The following is a 22,121-nucleotide window of genomic DNA, read 5'->3' on the forward strand; positions in this document are numbered from 1 at the left end:
CCTGGTTTTGAAAATGGGTATGAAGGCACTTTTCCAAGTATTAGGTTCCACACCCTCTTTTAAGGAACGATTGAATATAATAGATAACGGCTTAGAGAGACTGCTTAGAGAGACTGCTGCATTTCAGGATGAAGAAGGGGGGAATTTGATCTGGACCTGGGCCTGCTCCTTTATTTAGTTTTAAATTTTCCAGATATGTCTGCACCAGACGTTCGTCAACTTCAATACAATTAATAGTGGAAGAATTATGAATGTTGTAGTTGTTTGGCATATTTTGAGAAGTTTGAACATCGTTAATGTAAACAGAACTGAAATATTTGGAGAATAAGTTAACAATCTCAGATCCGTTCTCAGCTTTTTCATCCCTTAGGAATACAGTGTTTGGTACACCCTGTGATTTGGAGTTTAATTTAACATAATTCCAAAGATTTTTTGGATCAGAGGATATTTTGTGTTCAACATTAATTAGGTATTGATTGTGACATTCTCGCTATAGTTTTTTATGGCGTGATCTTAAGAGAGAGAAAATGGAGTAGTCAGATTGATTTTTGTAAATTTTGAACTTTTTGAAATATTTGTATTTTTCCTCCGTTAACTTTATAAGAGCTGAGTTATACCATGGAGGATATTTTGAGTTCTTACTCAATTTTTGCGGGATGTGAGCATCTATAAGTTGGTTTATTTGTGAGTAAAAATTTAGCTAAGCTGAATTTATATCACTAACTGAGAGAAGCTCGTGCGAGTTTACTTTATTAAGAAGAATATTTATAAGTTAATAATTACCAAGTTTAAAGACGTGAACCTTTCGTATTTCCTCCCTCAATGCAACGGGTTCTGAGAATGCTACATCTATTATTATGGAGGCATGGTGAATATCTTCGACGATTAATGAGTCATTACAGGCTGCCTTAACGCAATCGTTACAGAGGACGAGGTCTAGAAAACGGCCGTTGGAGTTTGAAATCCCATTATATTGACAGAGACCCGAAAAATACAGGCAATCAACAAATGCAGAGGTGAGAGGAAATAAACGATTGGTAGGTGTGTACGACGTGTTGTTTGGACTTTTGTTCCACAGAATGTCAGTGAGGTTGAAATCGCCTAAAATAAGAAATTTTTCACAAGGACATTGTAAGATTAATCTTGAAATTTTGCTGAGAAAGCTTTCCATGTTTTCATTATACGCTGGACCTTTGAGAAGGTAAACACAACATATATTTAAAGTATTGCACAACGAACTCTTTATTTGTAAGGATAACCATAAGTCTTCTGCTTTTGAGTGCCACCCTGGACGCCCGCGGGCTACCAGTTCCCGTCGAACAGCGAGCAAGACACCTCCAGTTGACCAGTTGCACAGTAATTTCGATCTCGGCGGAACACGTCATAACGATCGTCGAACATTTCTTCGTTACGGATGCCATTAGTTAGCCACGATTCAGTTAAGGCGATAATATCGTATTCGTTGGATCTGACAGCATTTATCAGTGTACCAGTTTTTGTACGTAAGCCTCTTACGTTTTGATAATATATATTTAATGTCATTTTGTGGGTAGTGTAAATCTGTATTTAGGTGTCAGATAGTTAGCTAGTTGTATGCTTGATTTCATATGGGAAGTCAGATTGATTTTAAAGTAATTTGTAATACTCATACTCTTTTTTTTACAGTGGTTAGTAAGGTAGTAGTGTGTACATAACATGTAATGAGAGGGGGGAGTAGAAGATGAGGAAAGGTTGATTTGAAGGAAAAATATTCAAAGGAGGAACATTTATAACAGTAATCTTTAAGAACTAGAATTTTAAGAGATAGATATTTGATTGAAAATATTTAAATAAAAAATATATGAGAGTAAAGAAAATAAGAGAGAGTAGTTTTCGCTTAGGTTTCGCTGATTTTATGGTTGGCTGGGACGAGGGTCTCCAGCGTTGGATCCAGGGTGAGAAGAGAAATTTCGCTGGACCTCCATCTTGTTCAGATCTTCCTCCTTGGATATGATAATTGGCGGGGAAGTTGAGTTGCGTCGTGCAAAGATTTGACAGTTTTTTAGCTAAACATATTGGAACCCCCGTTCCTTAGCCAGAACTCTCGCCCGAAAGAAAAGATTTTTATTTACTTTAGTGAGGTGGTCGTTGACGTAGATATTTTTTGGTGCTCCAGCGAACCCGATGTCAGTCGTGGTTAAGAATTTCCTTGCTTTAAACGCCTGAAGGAACTGGTTCTTCAGGCTTCAATTAGAGAGTTTTTAAATAACAGGCTTTATCATATCAGGGCGGTTTCCTTTTGTAGCTACACCAGTCACGAATTCCACATCACTTTTGCCAATGTTAATGTTGTTTACGTTTGATATTTTCTTACATTTTTTTGTTGTTATAAATGATGTATCATAACTTTTTTGAAAAAATATTTTAAAAGAAACTTGGTGCAAAAAAGTCTATTTTTTCAAAAATGTCATATACTCGTAGAACCTTGTTGTTCCAAGAGAACGATATTTTAATTAAGCGTTGTTTATACGTCACCTTTGAATGTTCTAAATGATAAAGTTACATTGGATAGCCATTAATCGGCCAGTGTCGTAGTGCTCTATCTCTCTGTAAGGGGAGACCGAGTCTATTCGCTTAGTGAGATCACGAGCCTCGATCCGTCGGATGAGAAGGAGAGCCATCATTTGTCTTCCATTCCACAGAACCCCAAATAACTCCCTCAGAGGTACCCCCTCTGTATCTACCTGAGAGGGAGAGGCTGCCACTGAACTGAATACTATGTCTGTAAACGTTCGCCTTGAAGTAGGAAACATTCTATTTACTCTGGTTAGATAGGTTTACAAAGTTCGTTTAGCATTGAATATTACTAAGATTATTAACTTTATAATAGGTGAAGCGGGACTTCTGAATACTGCAATGGAGAAAATGTAATATAGTACACAACATTCAAAATGAAAATTATTGTGTTATTGTCATTAATTTTAATAAATCGTTTTTCTGAATATTGTTTATTAATACAAGATTTTTTAACTCTTGCCAGTACTACAGATATTTTAAAAAGCTTCCATTTAAAAAAAAATATTTAGAATGCTACAAAATTCTTGAGAAATGGAAAACAACTTACTACATAAAAATTAAAAACTAATTAAATGCAAAACCATTATATTTACCAAGCCATAAAAACTGCAATAAAATGTTTGTTATTATTATTTTGAAAAATATATATGTATAAATGTAACCCAAATTTTTTTGGATCCCAATAATAAAAATAAAATCAAAATAATCTGTGACCTACGGTCCCCACTTTCCCCACGGCTCCTACTAAACTTGTCCTGACGATGACTCGATACTACGATAATGAAGACAATATTGGTTTTTTATTTAAAAAAATCAAGAAAAAAATGATGAACGCACATTCTCATATTATAGTACACACGTGGAGAGAAACCCCAATTGAATTTTCGGCATGCGTTAAACAATTTAGTCTATGGTTAAACATCATAAATTGATTCAAACGTGTTAGCTGACTTGGTGAACAATACTTATGTAAGTGACGTCGTGGGTCCCGGGTACAGGATTTTTCAAAACTACTTAAAGTAAAAGTTACAGGTTGTAAGTACGTTTTTTAATGTCAAATCATCAATCAAAAGTGTTTACAAACATTAAAGATATAATGCAAAATTAAATTAATAATAATATGTTATTCCACAATTATGTAGTGATGCAATATATTCTATATTTTGAAATAACATAAAAAGAAATATGTCAAACAATAAGAAAAATAAACTACACAAAATAACAATACATAGATAAAAACAGTTGTATTTTCACTATTGAAACAGACGTCAAAATTCTTTCTACAAAAACATACCCATATGTAAAAATAAAATAAAATAAAATAATATAGGTAGATGATGCTTTCTTATATAAAAAATGACAAACTTTTAAAATTTGTTTACACAAAACAACATTTACTTTGAACGTAATAATATTGACAATAGGTAAAATTACACGTATTTTTGCACCGAATCAACACATCTTGCACGATTTGGGATTTATTCTTCAATTTTCACTTCGTTTTACAGTTTCTCCAGTTTGAGGTAGGTAAATATGGTATTTAATATACTTGGTCTCGGGTTTTTGACTATATTTTGGCAAACTGGAACAATAAATAGAATTTAAAGAATAAATATCAGTTTGTGACGTGGTGGGTAGGGCTTTGCAATTCCGCATTCCCGTAGGATTTGAGCAATATTTGATCACGCGGATTCGGGGGATATGTAGGAATGAAAAAATACTAAATTTACACTAAAAATATGCTGAAACGATGCGAAAACTTCAACCTGGAATCGATTTTGAAGGAAGATATGTCCCATCTTCAGAGCGGAGGTATCAGAGGGAGATGCTTTCAGTTAGCTTAAACCTTTTTGATATTGATAACAGTCCCAACTAGTGTGTAAGCAGAGAGCACGTTTTGAGTACAATATATCCGTTTACGTATGAGTGACAGAACTCTCTATTCTCTATTTTTTTTTATCAAAATCACTTTAAAATACTTATTGTTGTTTGTTTTCAATGTTTTTGTTAAATAACATTACTATTACCAAAGATGATTCATCTCAAATCACAATCGTGAATCCTGTTATGTTTTAACATTTTTTTACGATAAATTTTTTTATTGAAGTATTCTTCAAATACCTATTACGTAACGTATTTAATGTATTTTTATAATATTAATATTACATAAATATGACTGATCTCAAATGACTGTGGACTCTCCTGTCAATGACAATTGATATTTAATTCGGAAAGCACTCTCGTTCAGGCTGTTGCACTGTGGCAGGGCGCGTCCCTACACCCCGCATGGAGAATTTCACTCAAGCCACCGTCAAATGCTAAATCTCATCAAATGCTAAAACACTCGGCAAAACAATTCCACTCAGTACGAACTGCTCATAGCACATCTCGTTCTTCTAATATCTTTGGGTAGCTCCATCAAAGTCCCCTCACTGACTTTCGCAGCGATTCCGGTCGATCTTCTGCTAGCGTATTTTGGATCTTATTCTAGTCATGTTTTTCACTATTTATCACTGTTGTAATGCTTTCGTTTTGAAAATATAATACGGTATAGTAATAAATATGTCTATTATCCTTTTAAATATTTAAAATCGTGGATCACCATCCTGTACTATCCACCCTGATTTGTATTAGTAAGCAGAGGTTGTTAAAGCAAGTAATGCGAAGTAAGTCCCGCAATAACACTGCTCTTATCTCTGAATGTGATGTTAAATTTTATTACTAGAGTGCAGCAAGTTGTTGAATACTCTTCGTGAGAATCTTGGTTATCAACTAACATAGCCGTCACGAGTTTCATTACACGCGAGGAAACTACATAATGAATTTGACAGATAAAAGATCTATTATATATCACGAATCTCGAACGAATGGGAAGAATGATTGAAGTTAAATATTAAAGGAAAAAACTGTTTTTTATCGTTTCGGTAAGAAATATTAATATTATATATATATACCCTGGCGTCAAGAGCGTTGAGGATAAAATGTTTCAATGATACAAATATTCACAAAATAACTATATTTTTATTATTTGAATGAATGTTTCCACCCATATCCTAAAAGAAGATCATATAATCTGGCTCGGTAAGATAGTACAAAAGGAAAAGATACCTGGTTTTTACTGTCTAAACATTCAAATCTTATAATACCCCAGAAGTAGTGATGTTAGATAGTAATGCCTTGGGTTCTTTATTAATGAGGGTATTAGAAAAGTAACGGTTGAAGTAGGTATTCTTTATTTAGATACTTCTGCGATATTTGAGATTTTGCCAGGAAATATGCTAAGTGAACGTCTTATGAATACAAAAGAGAGGAAATATGTAAAGGGTTAATTTTTATACCATTCATTTTTCATACAGGAAATATAGAGAATATTTATAATCAAAGAATTTCTAATGGCAACCTTTCAGAATAATATTTTTCTGAATGCGTGTAGATAGTTCTCGAATTATTAAAAAGTGACCCTCGGCTCTACACACGTCAGCGCAGTACGAAATACGCCCAAAATCCGTAAAAAAACATTATTCTTAATTTTTTTCTGCACTTAGGCCAAATAACGAACAAAGGCAAAGGCTCTATTCCTGTACATATTTGCTGGATCTGACTGCTCCAAACATAAAAACAAATATTAAAACAGTATATCGGTTCAATCTACCTGCAATCTACGTAATGTGATGTTATCGTGCTGAGATGTGCTTTGAAGAAGTGTTCAATTACATAACAACAGAAAAATAAAACACCTGTATTCAAGTATCGCGTTAAAACAGGTTTAGTTTATTTCTAAATTTCATAAAAATTACGAATATATTTAATAAATTACGAAAATAATAATATTTAGGGGCTTTATGAGGGGCCGTATTATTCCGTTCTATATGATTAATCCATTAAACCACTATAAGTAGTGTGAATTGGATGGATCGATGGTTTGTGACGTAGTAAAATATTAGACAAATACAAGGTGCGGCAGAGAGGACGGACGGTTTTAAAAAAATCATAAAATAGTTAATTTGTACTCAAAAACAAATTTATTGATGGAATCAGATTTGCGAGGAAATAGCATTTATTTATTTATTTATTTATTTACGGACAAATAGTCCATTAACAACATATTAATTACACGAATAAGTTTTATAAACAGAGATGACAGTGAAAGGAGAGCATATATAAATGAGGAGCGAAGACAATAATAATGACAATAAAGTGTCCCGCACTCGTGGCTGATCAAAGTATTAAATATATATAAAATTAACCCCATTATTATTAGCTTTCTGGAAAATATTATGTCCTTTTGGAATACCAATTTACTTATCAATTTAAAAGGTAATAAAATAGTAATACCGGGCATTTCAATTAAAAGAGGAATTTTTCAAGGAGACTCATTGAGTCCTCTTTGGTTTTGTTTAGCATTGAATCCTCTATCTAAAATGTTAATTAAAAGCAAGTTTGGAATAAAAGTTAAGGGTAATACAAGGGAGAGTAGTACAATTTCGCATTTATTATATATGGATGACATAAAATTATTTTAGAATTCTGAACAAAATTCAGAGAAAATGATCGAGGTAGTTAAAAACTTTTCAGATGATATCAAAATGACTTTTGGTTTAGATAAATGTAGAACGATCCATATAGAGAAAGGCAAAATTGTAGATGGGGACGAGAGTATATTTAGAAATTTCCAAATTACTAGTATGAAAAGGGATGAGGTTTATAAGTATTTAGGATACCCACAATCAAATAGATTAGACCATAGAGTATTAAAAATGATATTAGGATTAAATTTCAAACTAGGATCAGGAAAATTTTAAAATGCAATCTATCTGCTAAAAATTTAGTAAAAGCAATAAATACTTGGGCAATACCTCTATTAACGTACTCATTTGGCATAATTAAATGGTCTAATACAGATTTAGATAACTTAGAAAGATTAATTAGAACTACGCTAACAAAGTTTAATTGCCATCATCCAAATTCAGCTATAGAACGAGTTAATTTACCTAGAAATTTAGGAGGTAGAGGTATAGTCAAAATAACTTCTTTGAAACATAATCAGGTAGAAATGCTAAGAACTTTTTTCCATAGGAAAGCTCATAGCTCAGAAATGCACAAAATAATTTGCAAGGCAGATAGAAATATTACACCTTTAAATTTATACGATGAGAATGCCAACATTTTTATAAATACCAACCAGGAATTATTAGATTCCTGGTCAAATAAAATTTTACACGCAAAACACTTCAATTATCTCAACCAAACGTATGTTGACAAAATTTCGTCAAACAAATGGTTGAGTATTGGAGAGTTGAGCGCAGAAATAGAAGGATTTATGCTTGCCATTCAGGATAGAGTCATTAATACTAAAAATTATAGAAAGCATATAATCAAAGATACAAATCAAATTGATGATTTGTGTAGAAAATGTTTGGCTTTTCCGGAAACTATAGAACATATTATATCGGGATGTTCTATATTAGCACCGTCCGAGTATACATTAAAGCACAATCAAGTTTTAAAAATAATTCACCAAAATTTGGTAATTAAACATAACTTGGTTGACTGCCGTAATGTAGTACCATATTATGAATACGAACCAAATTCATTTTTAGAAAACGAATTTTATAAAATATATTATGATAAAACTATACTAACAGACCGAGCGATTAGTCATAATAGACCCGATATAGTTTTACATGACAAAATTAAAAAAAATAACTTATATCATTGATGTCGCTATTCCAAATTCCTGTAATATTCAAAAATCTGTTAGTGAAAAAATAAGAAAATACACAGATTTAGGAAATGAAATAAAAAGAATTTGGCATTCTCAGACTATAAAAATATTACCATTCGTTATTTCGGCTACTGGCATTATACCTAGCTCTCTAATTAAAAATTTAGGCGTATTAGATCTATCAAAAAAATTATATATAAAGATGCAAAAGTCGGTCATTTTGAATACATGTAGGATAACAAAAGATTTTTTAAATATTTATGTTGAGGGATCAGTAGGATTTATAGGCCCTGTTAGAAGTTCTACCGAGCCGAACCCTCTGATATGAAAATATCTGGAGACGGTGAATTATTTTCCCATTTGATCTCTGGTGATTTGACGTGTTGTTCTTGTATTGTTTTGTATTTATTTTGCTTATATAATGCACTTACATAATGTTGATTGACTAGATGATCATTTGTGGAAAAGTGAGTGGAAGGGTTAAGTTTTTCCTTTGGGGAAGATTTAACCCGGACAACTAAATCGGAAGTTAAATTAAAAAAATATATATATAAAAGTAAGAATGGGAGATAATAATAAGTCAAAGCATGAAGATGGTTCAAAGGGCATTAGAAATTAGACATTGCGTATTGACTGTCGAAAGTCATTTAGGCATATACCACAAAATTCAATGCTTTGACTTGAAACAGTTAAGTTTAGAAAATTACATCAGACATGTGGTGGCCAAAATCGTTGATGCAGTGCTGGAGGCGTTCTTGGAAGTTCGCGTAGACTCTCTTCAACATCGTTCTCTCAACTTGGGCGACTTCCACGCGAATTGCGTCCTTCAATTCGTCCAGAGTTCGGGGTTTGTTCTCGTATACTCTAGCCTTGAGGTGTCCCCATAAGAAAAAAATGCATATGGATAAATCTGGGGACCGAGGAGGCCAATGAACATCGCCAAACCTGGAAATAAGGCGACCAGGGAAGAGAGGGTGAATAACGTCCATTGATGCTCTGGCTGTGTAGGCGGTCGCCCCATCCAGCTGGGACCACACACATCGGAATGGAACACGTCGCCGTCGTAATTCAGGGAAGAAAGAAGTTGGTGATCATTTTGACGTAGCGCTCTGAGTTCACGGTAATAGCACGACCATTACCGTCTTCGAAGAAGTAAGGGCCAATGATGCAAGTTTGCGATACAGCGCATCAAACCGTTACTTTTGGGCTGTGCAGCGGTCTTTCGTGTAACTGTTGCGGATTTTCATTAGCCCAATAACGTAAACTCTGCTTGTTAACCATGTTGTTTAGGTGAAAGTGGGCTTCGTCACTCATGAACAAAATGAGGTTCTCATTTTAATCAATCAGTGCTTCCATCTCACGTGCGAAGTTTATTCGTTGTGCATAATCTCCGGGCTCTAGCTGTTGCACAAAGACCAATTTATAGGGGTGAAAGCGGAGATCCATATGCGAAATTCGCCTTACCGAACGATCACTGAGGCAAATTGCAGCAGCATGTTTCCGCGCAGATCGAGTCGGATTGCGAAGAAAGGCTTGTCGAACGCGTTCAATATTTTCAGGAGTTCGAACTGTTTGCGAAGCTCCTCTTGGTCTTCTGTTGATCAGTTCACCACGCCTGTGAAGTGATTCAACCCAATGAAGGAAGGTGTTTTGAGAGGGAACAGCTCTATTCTGATGAATGTTGAAGTGGCGACGAAACTCACGCTGTACGACGGTGACTGACTCATTATTTCGGACGAAACAATCATAGGCGAAAACGCGGTGCTCCAACGTCCACGGCTCCATGACGACAACTGGTAAAACAATGCTAGGAACTAACGAGTCAAGCGGCACCCCCCCCCCCACCTCTCTCGTAGACGGAGGAAGAGAGTACTACCCATCTCAAAAACGTCCGTCCTCTCTGCCGCACCCTGTATACAAATTATCAAACGTATCACAGAATATTAGGTTTGTAAAAAGTAAAACAACGTAATGAGTAAATATTTGGGAGGAAATATACTCAAGGAAAGGTTCCTATTGCGGAAATTGATACCATATTAAAGATAATAGTTGACACTGGGTGGGTTATGGGCGTTATTTTTATTTAATTTTCTACGTTAACCCTACACAGGAGGCCTGAGGAAAATAATTTCCCTCAGGGAGTATTTCATATTTTGGGATGCTTTGAGGAGGTAGGAAAAGATGAAAAGGAATTTTTGGGAAGGTAAAAGGTGTGAGGGTTGGGTAGGAATCTAGGGATCAGTGTATCCAGGAGTGACCGATACATAAATATACCCCTCCCACTGAGGTGGAAGGCGATTGGTCGAGAGACCAGAAGGAGAGGTAAAAGGGTCTCTCCAAACCAGCCTCTCGCGATCTGGCATGTATGCAGCTGATGGGCAGACGTATCCTTAACACCTCACCCGATGAACCCGGGCACCCCTTATAAATCTCCAAACATATCGAACCCCTTCTGGTTGACCTATGGCAGAGGTGTTGGTTATCCAATAAATGTTTCCCAGGGTGGCGGTACCCAAACCCGCCTCCCGAAGTGTAATTGTTTCTATTCAGATTAAAGAAAGTGTACTGAACTGTTGGCTTATTATGACTGATGAGCACTATGCATAAAACTGAAGAAGATATCCGGATGAATTATTAAGACATGCGACTTAGTACGGAGCTCCGTCGTAAATCATATTAAATTATGTTGAAACATGCGCCCCAGTGCAATAAATTTATCTGAGAAACGAGCGCATTCAATATTTCATAAACCAATTCAGTTTAATCTCAGGAAGTTGCTTCCGAACCTTGTGAAAATATACATCTTTAGGGGTAAACTTTCCAACACCTTCCTAGCTGTAAAGAACATCTAGCTGAAACTCATTTGCTATTCAAAAGGTTTTTCTTATCGAGTTTCAAATACAAAATAAGTTAACCCTCAAAGGTTAGATAAAATACAACCATGTACTAACTTTTATCTCGACCGAAAAGTTGGATTTAGTGTACAGATTTCAGAATGTTCAAACAATGTTTATGTGTACAGAGTTCAGAATTGAGGTGTTGGGTAAATTGTAAAAGTAGTCAGGGATGCGTAACTTGAGTGATGAAAACCAAACACTGGAGAGAATATTCCTGGCCTTTGATCTTATTTTCTACTGATAATAATAGAGTTTCGTTCTACGGAATGAATTTACGCAACATATAGAGATATAAAAGCAGTTGAAAAGGGTATCAACAAATTTACCCACAGTCTATAAATCAATCTACAATAGATCAGAATATCTGTTTGTTTCTGAAACAACAAACAATACCGAACAACCAACTCTAAAATTTTCACCTCGCAATATAGTTTCCGCCATGATCTAAGTAAAGCCAGTGTAACAAAAAACAAAGTCAAACGTTTCAAAAAATAAACTTTAGAAAATGGATAAAGAGAGGTAGGTACTTGTATGATTTTCAGGATTGTGGTAGCATATTTTAATTACTGCCTTAGATGTATCGTACCAATTTTGTAAAAAAATCTTCAAAGACACCTTCAAAAAAAAGAATAAAACTCAAAATGAACAATGTAAAACATAAAAATTAACTAGTTTTACTTAAAGTATGTCAGAACACTTTCTAAACTAAGTAAATAAAATAAATTATATCCAAGGCAAAGCTTTAAATATTACAGCCTTACTAAAAAAAATCACTTCACAACTGTTAACCCTAGATTCATAACCTTATCTTTTTTTTATTTTTATTTATTTAGAAAAAACAGTAAATATTCACAAGAGATAAAAATATATTACATTTCATATCAGACATCACTTTTTTTGTTTACCCAATTTGTAGAGAAATATTCTCGGGTCAAACTGGGGAGCTAGTATATGTGCTTATATATATAGATAATAATATTTACAGTTACAAAAATGGAAAAAAAAATATTTTCAAAAATACTGTAAAATACTACAAAATATTGTACAATAAGAACAGAATATCAACAAAAATCAACGAAAAATCAACAAAAATATAAGCAACAGAATGTATCTGAAAATCATCGATAAAAGTAAGTCAATCTTATCTGTAAAAATACAACGAAAGTTTTTTTTTAAATTAAAAATAATTTTTCTCACTTTTTATTGTATCCGGTAAAAATAACTTTGGGCCTATATATTCATGATGATGTTGTGCAGCTGTCGTATTGCATCTAGGTACATACATGTTCTCAGATGTTCTAGGTCTTATACTTCGCGTTGAGGACCTTTCAGAATCTTTAAAAACTTTTAAAATAGCATTTCTGTCTAAAAGGAACATTATTGATAAACATTCATCTCACAGACGACAAAATTTAAGTGACGTGTTTTGGGGTACTTGTAAATAAAATAAATAAATTAAGTATGGGACTCTTTAATATGTTCAATTAGGTAACAAAAAAAATAATTAACGAGTTAAAAATAAATCTCATCGGTACATTCCACACACATGGGGCCGTGATGGTCCATGCGCATATACTTTTTGAATTGCTTGCATTGGAACCTTGTCACAATAACCACAAAACTTTTTTTGAGTACCACTTGGACCAGGTGTGGCAATAGTAGGCATTTCATCTAAAACTTCGGCGATTTTCCTTTTTAGGCATCTCTTCAAAGTTGGCATTTCGTGTCTTTTACGTAACCATGTCGTTATCACTATCGGAATCTGTCGGGACCATTTCATCTAATTCCACATGATCTTCGACATCACTGATTTCTACATCCTTTTGCTGACTGGTAAAATCATCATCACCAGAATCGGATAAACGATTCAAATAGTCATCAATTTGCCGATCATCCATTCTAAAATAAAATAAAAAGATTTGATGTAAAATACACACAACAATACATTTTGAACGATAAAATAAGATATAAATATAAATAATAACTCATATAGAATAAAATCATATACTTACTTTTACTATGTATAACCAGAACTCATCAAAAACAATGTTTTCAAAATAACTTGCAGTCTCGTCAAATGTTACACTATTCATAAACATTCGTCTCTCAGACGTTCAAAGGTCTATAACTTGTCCACAAGACTTCACTGCGAGGCAATCGCACCCGCGTTGCTAATGAACAAGTGATCTAGAAAGGTACTTGAGAGGTCATCATTCCATCTCTTTCACTCGAGGCACTAGAAACAAATTTACGTTTTGCCCGGTCTGTGGGACGAATGATTATGAATCTAGGGTTAAACGGTGTTTTTGTTACACGTTGTATAAATACTGTAAAAGTTAAGATTCGGGTTTGTACTTATAAAAAAATCTTTTACTGGGGCTCCGATAGAACTGTCAATGTGAAATTCCCTTCTCGAAAAAGTGAAGTTATTTTAGAGGTATTCATTTTTAATTGAACGCGTGAATTTAATAGGAATTCTATGAAAGTGATATTTTTAATAACATAAAATGTTTTATGTATGATATAGGTATATCATAAATAGTAGAAATCAATGGTTAAATTGCGCTGACAATGAACTCAAAATCTTATTTTTTGTTGTTGTTATTCTTTTTGAAATATTATTGTACCAATGAGATAAAAAGTGAGGTGATGGTTTTCTTGCAGATTCCCTAAATAAAAGGATTTTGTTTGCGAAATTTCGCATTCTCTACAATTTTTCAACGTCCGTAGTTAAAAAAGGTGTGTTTTTTCAACTTTTTTCATGCTTGAAATTAAAATATTCCATTTCGTAAATATCAAAGCATATTTCAAATACAAAATCTGAAAGGTTATTTTATCTACATATTTTCTTAAAATGGTTTTTTGTTTTCAAACATCTTCAAAAAGGAGCATATATAATATATATAGCATATTATAAATACCTTAGAAATATTCAGAAATTTCAAGTTTATGTAACAGATAACCCTCTTTAGCTATATAAAAAATGTACCTACATATTTTTCCATGAACTATACTATGTCAGTTTCCATATTTATAATTTTTGGTTCGTTTATTTTATTTTAAGATGGTCGTTAATCAAATGAATAAAATTTTCACCAGGTTTTTTACTATAGTATTTTAGGCTTGTAATTAATTTTTGGGTATTTTTTTATGAACTGCTTATGAATCAAAGGATGCTTATTTAAGTATCATTTTGTTTCACAACTACTTATTTAAGTATTACTTATTTAAGTAGTTTTGAAACAAAACCAAAAAAACTATAAAAAAAATCTCAGTACACTTTGTGTAGAATGTTTTCACTCTCCATAATATTTATATCACATTGATCCGTGAAATCTTCGATTTCTCAAATACCTTTTATGGCCTGGGAAAACGGGAAAAACATACTACTTCAATAAAGGCAAAGAGTCTATTTTATTTTAGAAAATGAAACAAAAGTACTTTGTTTGAAACAATATATTTTTGAATAAAAATCGACAGGTTTCGGAACAGCCTTTCCTTCCTCAGCGTAAAATAATAATAATTTTATTTAATTTTCTTGGTTTTACGCCCAGCCGCGCTTTTAAATGGTTTTGAGGATGAGAATATAAATACCTAGTGAACTAACGAAAAATATGAACATCTTTTTTAAAGTATAAAATAACATTTAACTGAAAAACTGAATACGAAACAATATAAGTAAAAGATGTAACAGTAACATAAAATCATATGTAAACTAGAAAAATACTAATAACAACAAGACAAATCTCTAAAACTACATTACCAACGCTACTATAATTTGTAGGATTCAATAAAGTGCCGGTATAGATTAAGCTTAGTTCTATAAATGGAGTCAATATATCAATAGTACCCCCAAACTTGTTTACCAAATCATCATTCTATTGGTTAGTGAGTGTGTCTGATAGTTGGTTGTGTATGTAAAGCAGAAGAATGTTACATTTTTCTTGTGTTTCTAGTTGGCACATGGGATTTAATAGTAAAACGATGGCAGGGTTGTAAACTAGATGGTTAATGACTTAACCGAGTCTGACAAAATTATTCTGTCCGATGCAATTGATTCATCAAACTGACAAAATAATGTATTCAAATTTACGTACCTCAGACATTTGTGCTGAACTCTTTCTATATTGTAAGAGTGAACTTTATATGACCAAATAGGTGAATTCTATTCCATTTGACTTCTAACTAATGAAATATAGAAGGTTCTTATACAATCTAAGAACTTAAAATCAATTAAAGTTCTGCAAAGGAAGGCAATCTTTAAAGCTCTGTAGCTATTGCTAATATATCATGACACACTTTTTTATCCCAAGACAGATAACTTCTTCAAACGAAACTTATTCAACCACATATGAAGACATCGACCTCTCGATCACCGAGAACATGGTAATAGCGGCAATAGGCCACGTTAATGCCGGAATATCCGCAGGACGTGTTGGATTGGGGGAGGTGGTAACCGGATAAATCATCACAATGATAATTCATCACATCTTTAAAAAGTTATATAAAGTCGTGGAAAGTGAAGAAACAAAAACTTTATTAACTTGGTTATGTAGTTATTTTTTAATGATAAACTAACGTTTATAAGACAAGGTTTTATGCTTGGCATAAAGAATAGCAAATAATTATAAGCAATAATTAGTCATCCGAAATACTAATACAAATTGAAAACATCTCCCGAGTAAAAATAAATGCCGCCAACGGGTAAAAATATAATAAGCAGTAATTTTTGACTGAGGTACTAGTACGTATTGAATCATTTGGTGGGTGGGAAATAAGCCGACATATCTCAGTGGATTCAGAGCACCTGACCGGTTCCCATTGACGGCATTTATTTTTACGGGGACTTTCAAAATAATTTTCACTATGGCTTTTTGGGTTTTAATGAGTGATTTTAAGGTATTGTCATTTGCATATCATTGCGTAACACTACAAAATAGTACGTGGAAATATGTTAAATTTAAATATTTATGACAAACAACCGATTACGATTGATGATATATTTTGTGTTTATAATTTTTGTAAACATTTATGACACACAACCGGTTGAGGTTGATAATTTTTGTAAATATTTATGACAAACAACAGATTTCGGTTGAAAATTTGTGTTTCTAATTTTTGTAAATATTTATGACAAACAACCGATTGAGGTTGATAATTTGTGTTTCTAATTTTCGTAAATATTTATGACAAACAACCGATTGAGGTTGATAATTTTTTGTAAATATTTATGACAAACAACCGATTTAGGTTGAAACCAAAATTATAGGATGTAAATTTATTAGTGTAATTTTATGTTAAATTTGTTAGGCAGGTATGGGTACCGCCGCCACGGGAACCATTTATTGGATAACCAACAACTTAACAAACCCTAAGTGGTTCGCTATGTTTGGTGGCTTGCAGGGGTGCCCAGGTTCATGGGGCGAGGTGTGTCCAGGTCTTGACCTCTCTCTCTGATCTGGTTTCTGTCGACGCATCATCTTGCACCGCAGTGAGAGGGATGGATTCATATATCCGTTACTTCTAGACGCACTGACCCCTAGATTCCTACCCAACCGTCAAACCTTTTTCCTTCCCAGAACTTCTCTTAAAATAAAAAAAGACCCTACACGCGGCATCTCCAAAGATAACATAGGCCCTGAGGGAAATATTTTTCCTCAAGGCCTCGTCCGTATGGGGTTAATGTAAAAAAATAATTTGAATTTTAAGGTGATGCACTACGTCGTGTAATATTTTTAATTGAGCCGCTATCAATAACAACCCTTAAGTAAATGGCGATAAGGTTTGAATTCTCGCTTAACACCATCCGCCTGTTTTGATTTATGCAAGAAAAAAACATGGCCAAAAAGTGCCTTTTATTTTATTTTGTGGATGTTCAGGCATAAATATTTTTTTTTTTCCATCATTTTATAAATAACTTAATTTGCCATATTTTACAATAAAATCATAACCGAAAATGGGTTCGTAAGTAGGAGATTTTGAACTTTAACGCAGTTATCATAGGCCTTATACATTATTTTTTCTGGGCTTATAAAAAGACTTATCTAAAAAATACTCGAATATTTCAAAGAAATGTTTGCCAAGGTCAAACATTTCTAGGCGACTAAATTTTCAAACCAAAAACACATGATTTTGCATTATTACGTATGGCATCGCCTTAACATAAAAGTTTGGGCAAGGTTATTTTTTGATAATCATAAAATTTTTAATTCCATGGCATATAATTTAAACCCAACATTAGTAAAGTAGCGCATATCCGTGCTAGATATTTGCTACACCATTCGAATAAAAAATAACTATTCCTCTGAAAGTTATTTGATTCAATTGTCCAACTAACGAGTTGTTTTCCAGAAATTAAATTAGTTACATTAAGCGTAACTTCATCATCAATGTTATTGCATGTTATTCATTTTATTTCTTGTTGTACAAATAAAATCGTTGAAACTATTTTGCTTTGAAATTATATCATATTTTTCTTCTTGTTTCAGATTTAAGTTCGGTGCGCTACTCAGACCATCAAGAATTTCAAATATGAAACTACTTTGAGATTTCTTCAAAGACTCTGGAATTATTACAAATATAACAATACGGGGTATTTATTGATATATAACCAAATTATGAGAATAGTACAAAGTTGCAAGGAATTGTAATGAGATTGTTAAAATATATTTAGTTGAACAGTGGTGAAGTTAAATAACTAATTAACATTTTCCGAGTCCGAGACAAACAATGAGCAAGACGGTATAATTTCCAGTTCAAATGAATTATTTGCATCAGCTTGAAGAAGAAGAGCCAGAGAATAAGTTAGTAAATTAGTTCTCATAATGGGGCACTCTATTGACCCCAATCTCCTCGTGGCGTGCCTTGTGAGGTTGATGATCGGTAAGTACTTTCCGTCAATTAATCTGTCATATGCAAAATAATCATTTTTTATTTGCAGTACTTCTCTCCCCTGATATTCATTTTCTGGAAATCTGTTATAATATATTTTGGTGACTAAATTTATCTTACAAATATGATCAGGATCTCTGTCTTACCGGAACAATTCCTTTAAACTGTCGGCCATTTATACCAGATTATTTTACAATGTTTTTGTCGATCCCATGATAGTTATGATTATTATCTCATCCTTAAAATGAACAATATTTTCCTCAACTAATTACCGTATTTTTAGCTGTTATCTTTGCTATCACAGAATTCTGTTTATTTGTAACCTATATAGTGCCTTAGAAATACTAATCCGGTTTTAAATTTATAAAGTAAGGTCTTGGGTTCGATTCCCAGCTGCAACCGTTACCTTTTTTATTTTCTGTATCGTGTTCTGTTCCACGTTTCGTTCAGATTTATTAATGTTATCTTCTTCTTCAATTATTAAATATTACCTTGATTGGCATAAATTTCAAAATTTATTCCTATAAATTATGTGTAGAGATTGTTAGAAAATTAACCACCGTTCATTAAATAATATAGCTTTGGCTGTTTTAAGTAATGTATCAATTCAAAATGGTTAATTTCACTGACGCGATACTGAAAGCATTTACTACACCCGTAAAAATTAAATCTTTTCTGCCTCTCGTGATTTAACTCTATTTATGAAAGAGAAAACGTAGTTAATCCAACGACACGCGTTGATTTGAGCCCTTATATTTCAAATGTCCTATTACGGAAATAAAATGTCAGCAAAAATAAGTCGTAAAGAAAAGCAGTTTTTAAAATTGCCAAAACTATTACCTGTAAATATATATCTACTTGCTTTTTGGCAGAATGGCATATTTGGAAAAACTATGCAGCAGGCATTTTTAAAGAAAATAAGAAGTGTACCTGAGTTTTTAAGATGCCCATGCTTGTACAAGGGAGGAAAAATAGAAGACGCAAGTCATTACATACTATACACAGCCTAGCTACTGAGCACAAAAACGAACATAAAAATAACCAATTCTCCCGGGGAAAATTTCAATAGCGTACAAATGTTGTGCACGGTTTTGTCAACGCTGGAGGGACCAATGCCGATAGGTTTCTAGAGATTTAGAATTGATACCTTCCTCTGATCAATATGATCCATCGATAAGAGAATAACACATATATCACTCTACCTGACGTCTACGTTCAGAATAACATTCCGTCCTGCAAGGTAAAGGAAACATTCAAACGAAATACCGGTGGTCTTGGATACCTAGAAGCCCCTGGCTAGAGATGTCCACCAAACTGAACAATGAGGGCACATTAATATGAAAACTTTTGACCGCCAAGTGACCGAGTGGAAGCACTGGGTTCCCTTAGCACGTTCTTGTTAAGAAGTTTGTAAGTCCTTAATACAACAAATTTCCATTTAATACTAATATAGTTTAATAACTAACATCCTAAGGCCATGCAGACCTCGAAGAGTTTCATCCTACTCAACGATGCCACTTGACTCTTTGAGAACTATTGCATTATGCTTCTACTAAAGCTTATCTCTAAAAGAATTAATGTTTCTGCTTGAAGGCCTGATACCAAGTTGTATGATTTTGCACACATGGGTATAAAAAAAATCAACCACGATGGTTTATCATATATTTTAAAACTTATTTAAGATTTCATAAATTTATATATGATTTATCAAAAATTTGTAACTTAGTAAGTAACTACATATTGTAAGGTTCACCTTTAACATTTTATCTGGGTATATACACTGTACAGCTTTCAAGTTATAATGAACTAGACGACTGGATAATACATCAGTAGGTATAGGCAATCTACCTTGTGATTTATCATTCGATAGTTCGAAGTGTAAATAAATTCCAATCAACGACAAAGAAAAAACAAAATAAAAAAGCGTGTGTCTCCCGGGACAATCATTACAATTTGAATCCGAATGTTTCATTCGCGAACGTAGTCGGTTTCAAAAGCTTTTGGAGAATTTCATCAATAGGGGTAGTTATTAGTCGTTTCGTCAATTCAATAGACGCAGGGCTGTGTAGGGTCAGCATAAAGTACAAACCGTAACGCAATGAAACCCTGATGGAATAGGATTATCCATGTTGAAGGGATTAAATGGATAATTATTTCTGTAAGAAATTGAAATATTTCGGTAAGCGCTTACTACGAATCCGTTTCGTTATTCCAACGATTTAATATAATATTTCCAATCATTTTCAATATTTCTGGCTTGATATTTTTTGACTCTTTGATAGATTGTCAAACAGAGCGTCGTCATTTAATAATTAAGCACCACTTTGCTTTCAAAATATTGAATTATTAAAGGTTTGTTAAATTTAGAAATCGGTCTCCTTTGCAAAATGATTTACGAATATAATATTTTAAATAAATGAAAACAAAATACTTGGTTTCAAGTCACTTTATTGATATATTTTCACTGTCTACTGGATTATACATCAGGTCTGTTATAAAAATAATGCTATAAAATATAGAAGTGCGTCAGTTGTGGCAGAATGGGGGAGGGGGTGTGGGATAAGTGAAGTAATGGGGGAACATACTTAGAATTGTTCTGAAGGTTAAATTTAATTGGTTATTAATGATTTCAACCTTTGAATTTACCGATTTTTTTTCTTTTCGAATCTTCTAAATCGTTAAGTCTTAAAACTTAAACCATTTTTGTGTAGGACAACTGTAACATAACTGAAACTTTTAAGTAACACAACTGACGCACTGTCCAACTCTAGTATACTGTCCTTTTCTTTCTAGATAATATGTGTACTTCAGTATTTGATATCATTATTTTTATAACAGTCCTGATGATAGTACGGAGGTACCGAAACCTGTAGGCAGTGAAAATACATCAACAAGTGAGTTTAAATGTCATGACACAATATGTTTCTTTTGAAAAAAAAAATATTTATAATATTTATTGACACAATCTGCAGTGTTTTGAATGGAGTTGAATGACTTGTTTTAATGAATTAATTTACACCTTAAAACATCATATCATTTTTATAAGGATGTGAGTATACATTCTTCCAACGAAAATCACCCATGTTTATTGATCGGTATGTTTTGTTATATCTGTTTGTAACATTTTAGGTTATCAGATACTTTGAAAAGCAGATGGCTCGGCACCTCAGAAGGTAAAGAGCGTGTTGCGATGATTCAGCAATGGAAATTCCCACTCTGAATAAGATGAGATCGAAGCGAGCCCATTTATTCCATAACCTCTTTTACGACCTGGAATTCACAATCTAAGAGACAGGGTAATATTTGATTCATTGATTTGTTATTTTGTGTTGGTTGCAAATACCGCGAATCTGGTGGATAGAAAGCAGAACCAATCACATTTCTTTCACATACTCCAGAAATTTAGAGAGGCGTCGCATTTTAATTATTTTACTTATTTTGTATGCAGTGTAAAAATAATATTTCAATGAATGTCAATTTATCGGCAATGTAATTGAAACTGAACTGCAATTTCGTAAGAAAGTAAAAAATAGCACGAATAAATTAATTTCAGTATAATCAATCCAAGGGTATGGTTAATATAGCTTTATTTTACCCGATGGAAGAAGCCAGGTGAGTCAAGCCATTGAAATTTCTCTTGAGCGGGTTGTGCTTTTTACTAAGAATTTTATTGAGAGGCGTATCGAGCTCTGGTCCATGAATTGGAACGTCCTAGTGATTATAGGCCTTATAATCTCTGAATAAAATACAACTTCTTAGAGAGAGAAAGATAAATTATTCTCATTACGCACATAGTACTTTGTTATTTATGTTCCCTTAGGAGTATTTCTACGTTATTTTATATGATTTTGTTCCTTCGTTTTATCAAAAACAAATGATGTAATAACGTAAACATTTTTCTTAATTTTTTTTGACTGATTGATTTACCAAAGCAATCATTGCTTTCTCCTAATAAGTATGGAGAGAAACCTGACTTTGAAAAATCTTATTTCAACTCGACCGTTTTAAATTTCGTCCGTTTGTATTTTTTTGTATGTTCCGCTATCGTTTAA

At 33.2% G+C, this 22,121-nt stretch overlaps 1 protein-coding gene across 1 annotated transcript in view; it reads left to right on the forward strand.

The window, feature by feature from the left end:
• Positions 1–22,121, forward strand: part of LOC149424297 (neural-cadherin-like) — a 357,104-nt gene that overhangs the window by 148,574 nt on the left and 186,409 nt on the right. The window contains exon 2 of the mRNA XM_089651422.1: positions 17,667–18,060. Within this exon, the coding sequence (XP_089507548.1) occupies positions 18,003–18,060 (58 nt within the window). The 5' untranslated portion in view covers positions 17,667–18,002. The remainder of the gene's footprint in view (positions 1–17,666; positions 18,061–22,121) is intronic.

The sequence above is a fragment of the Hesperophylax consimilis genome, chromosome 4 (genome assembly GCF_061612785.1).
Source record: "Hesperophylax consimilis isolate HC1 chromosome 4, BYU_Hcon_1.0, whole genome shotgun sequence".
Classification (NCBI taxonomy): Eukaryota; Metazoa; Arthropoda; class Insecta; order Trichoptera; family Limnephilidae; genus Hesperophylax; species Hesperophylax consimilis.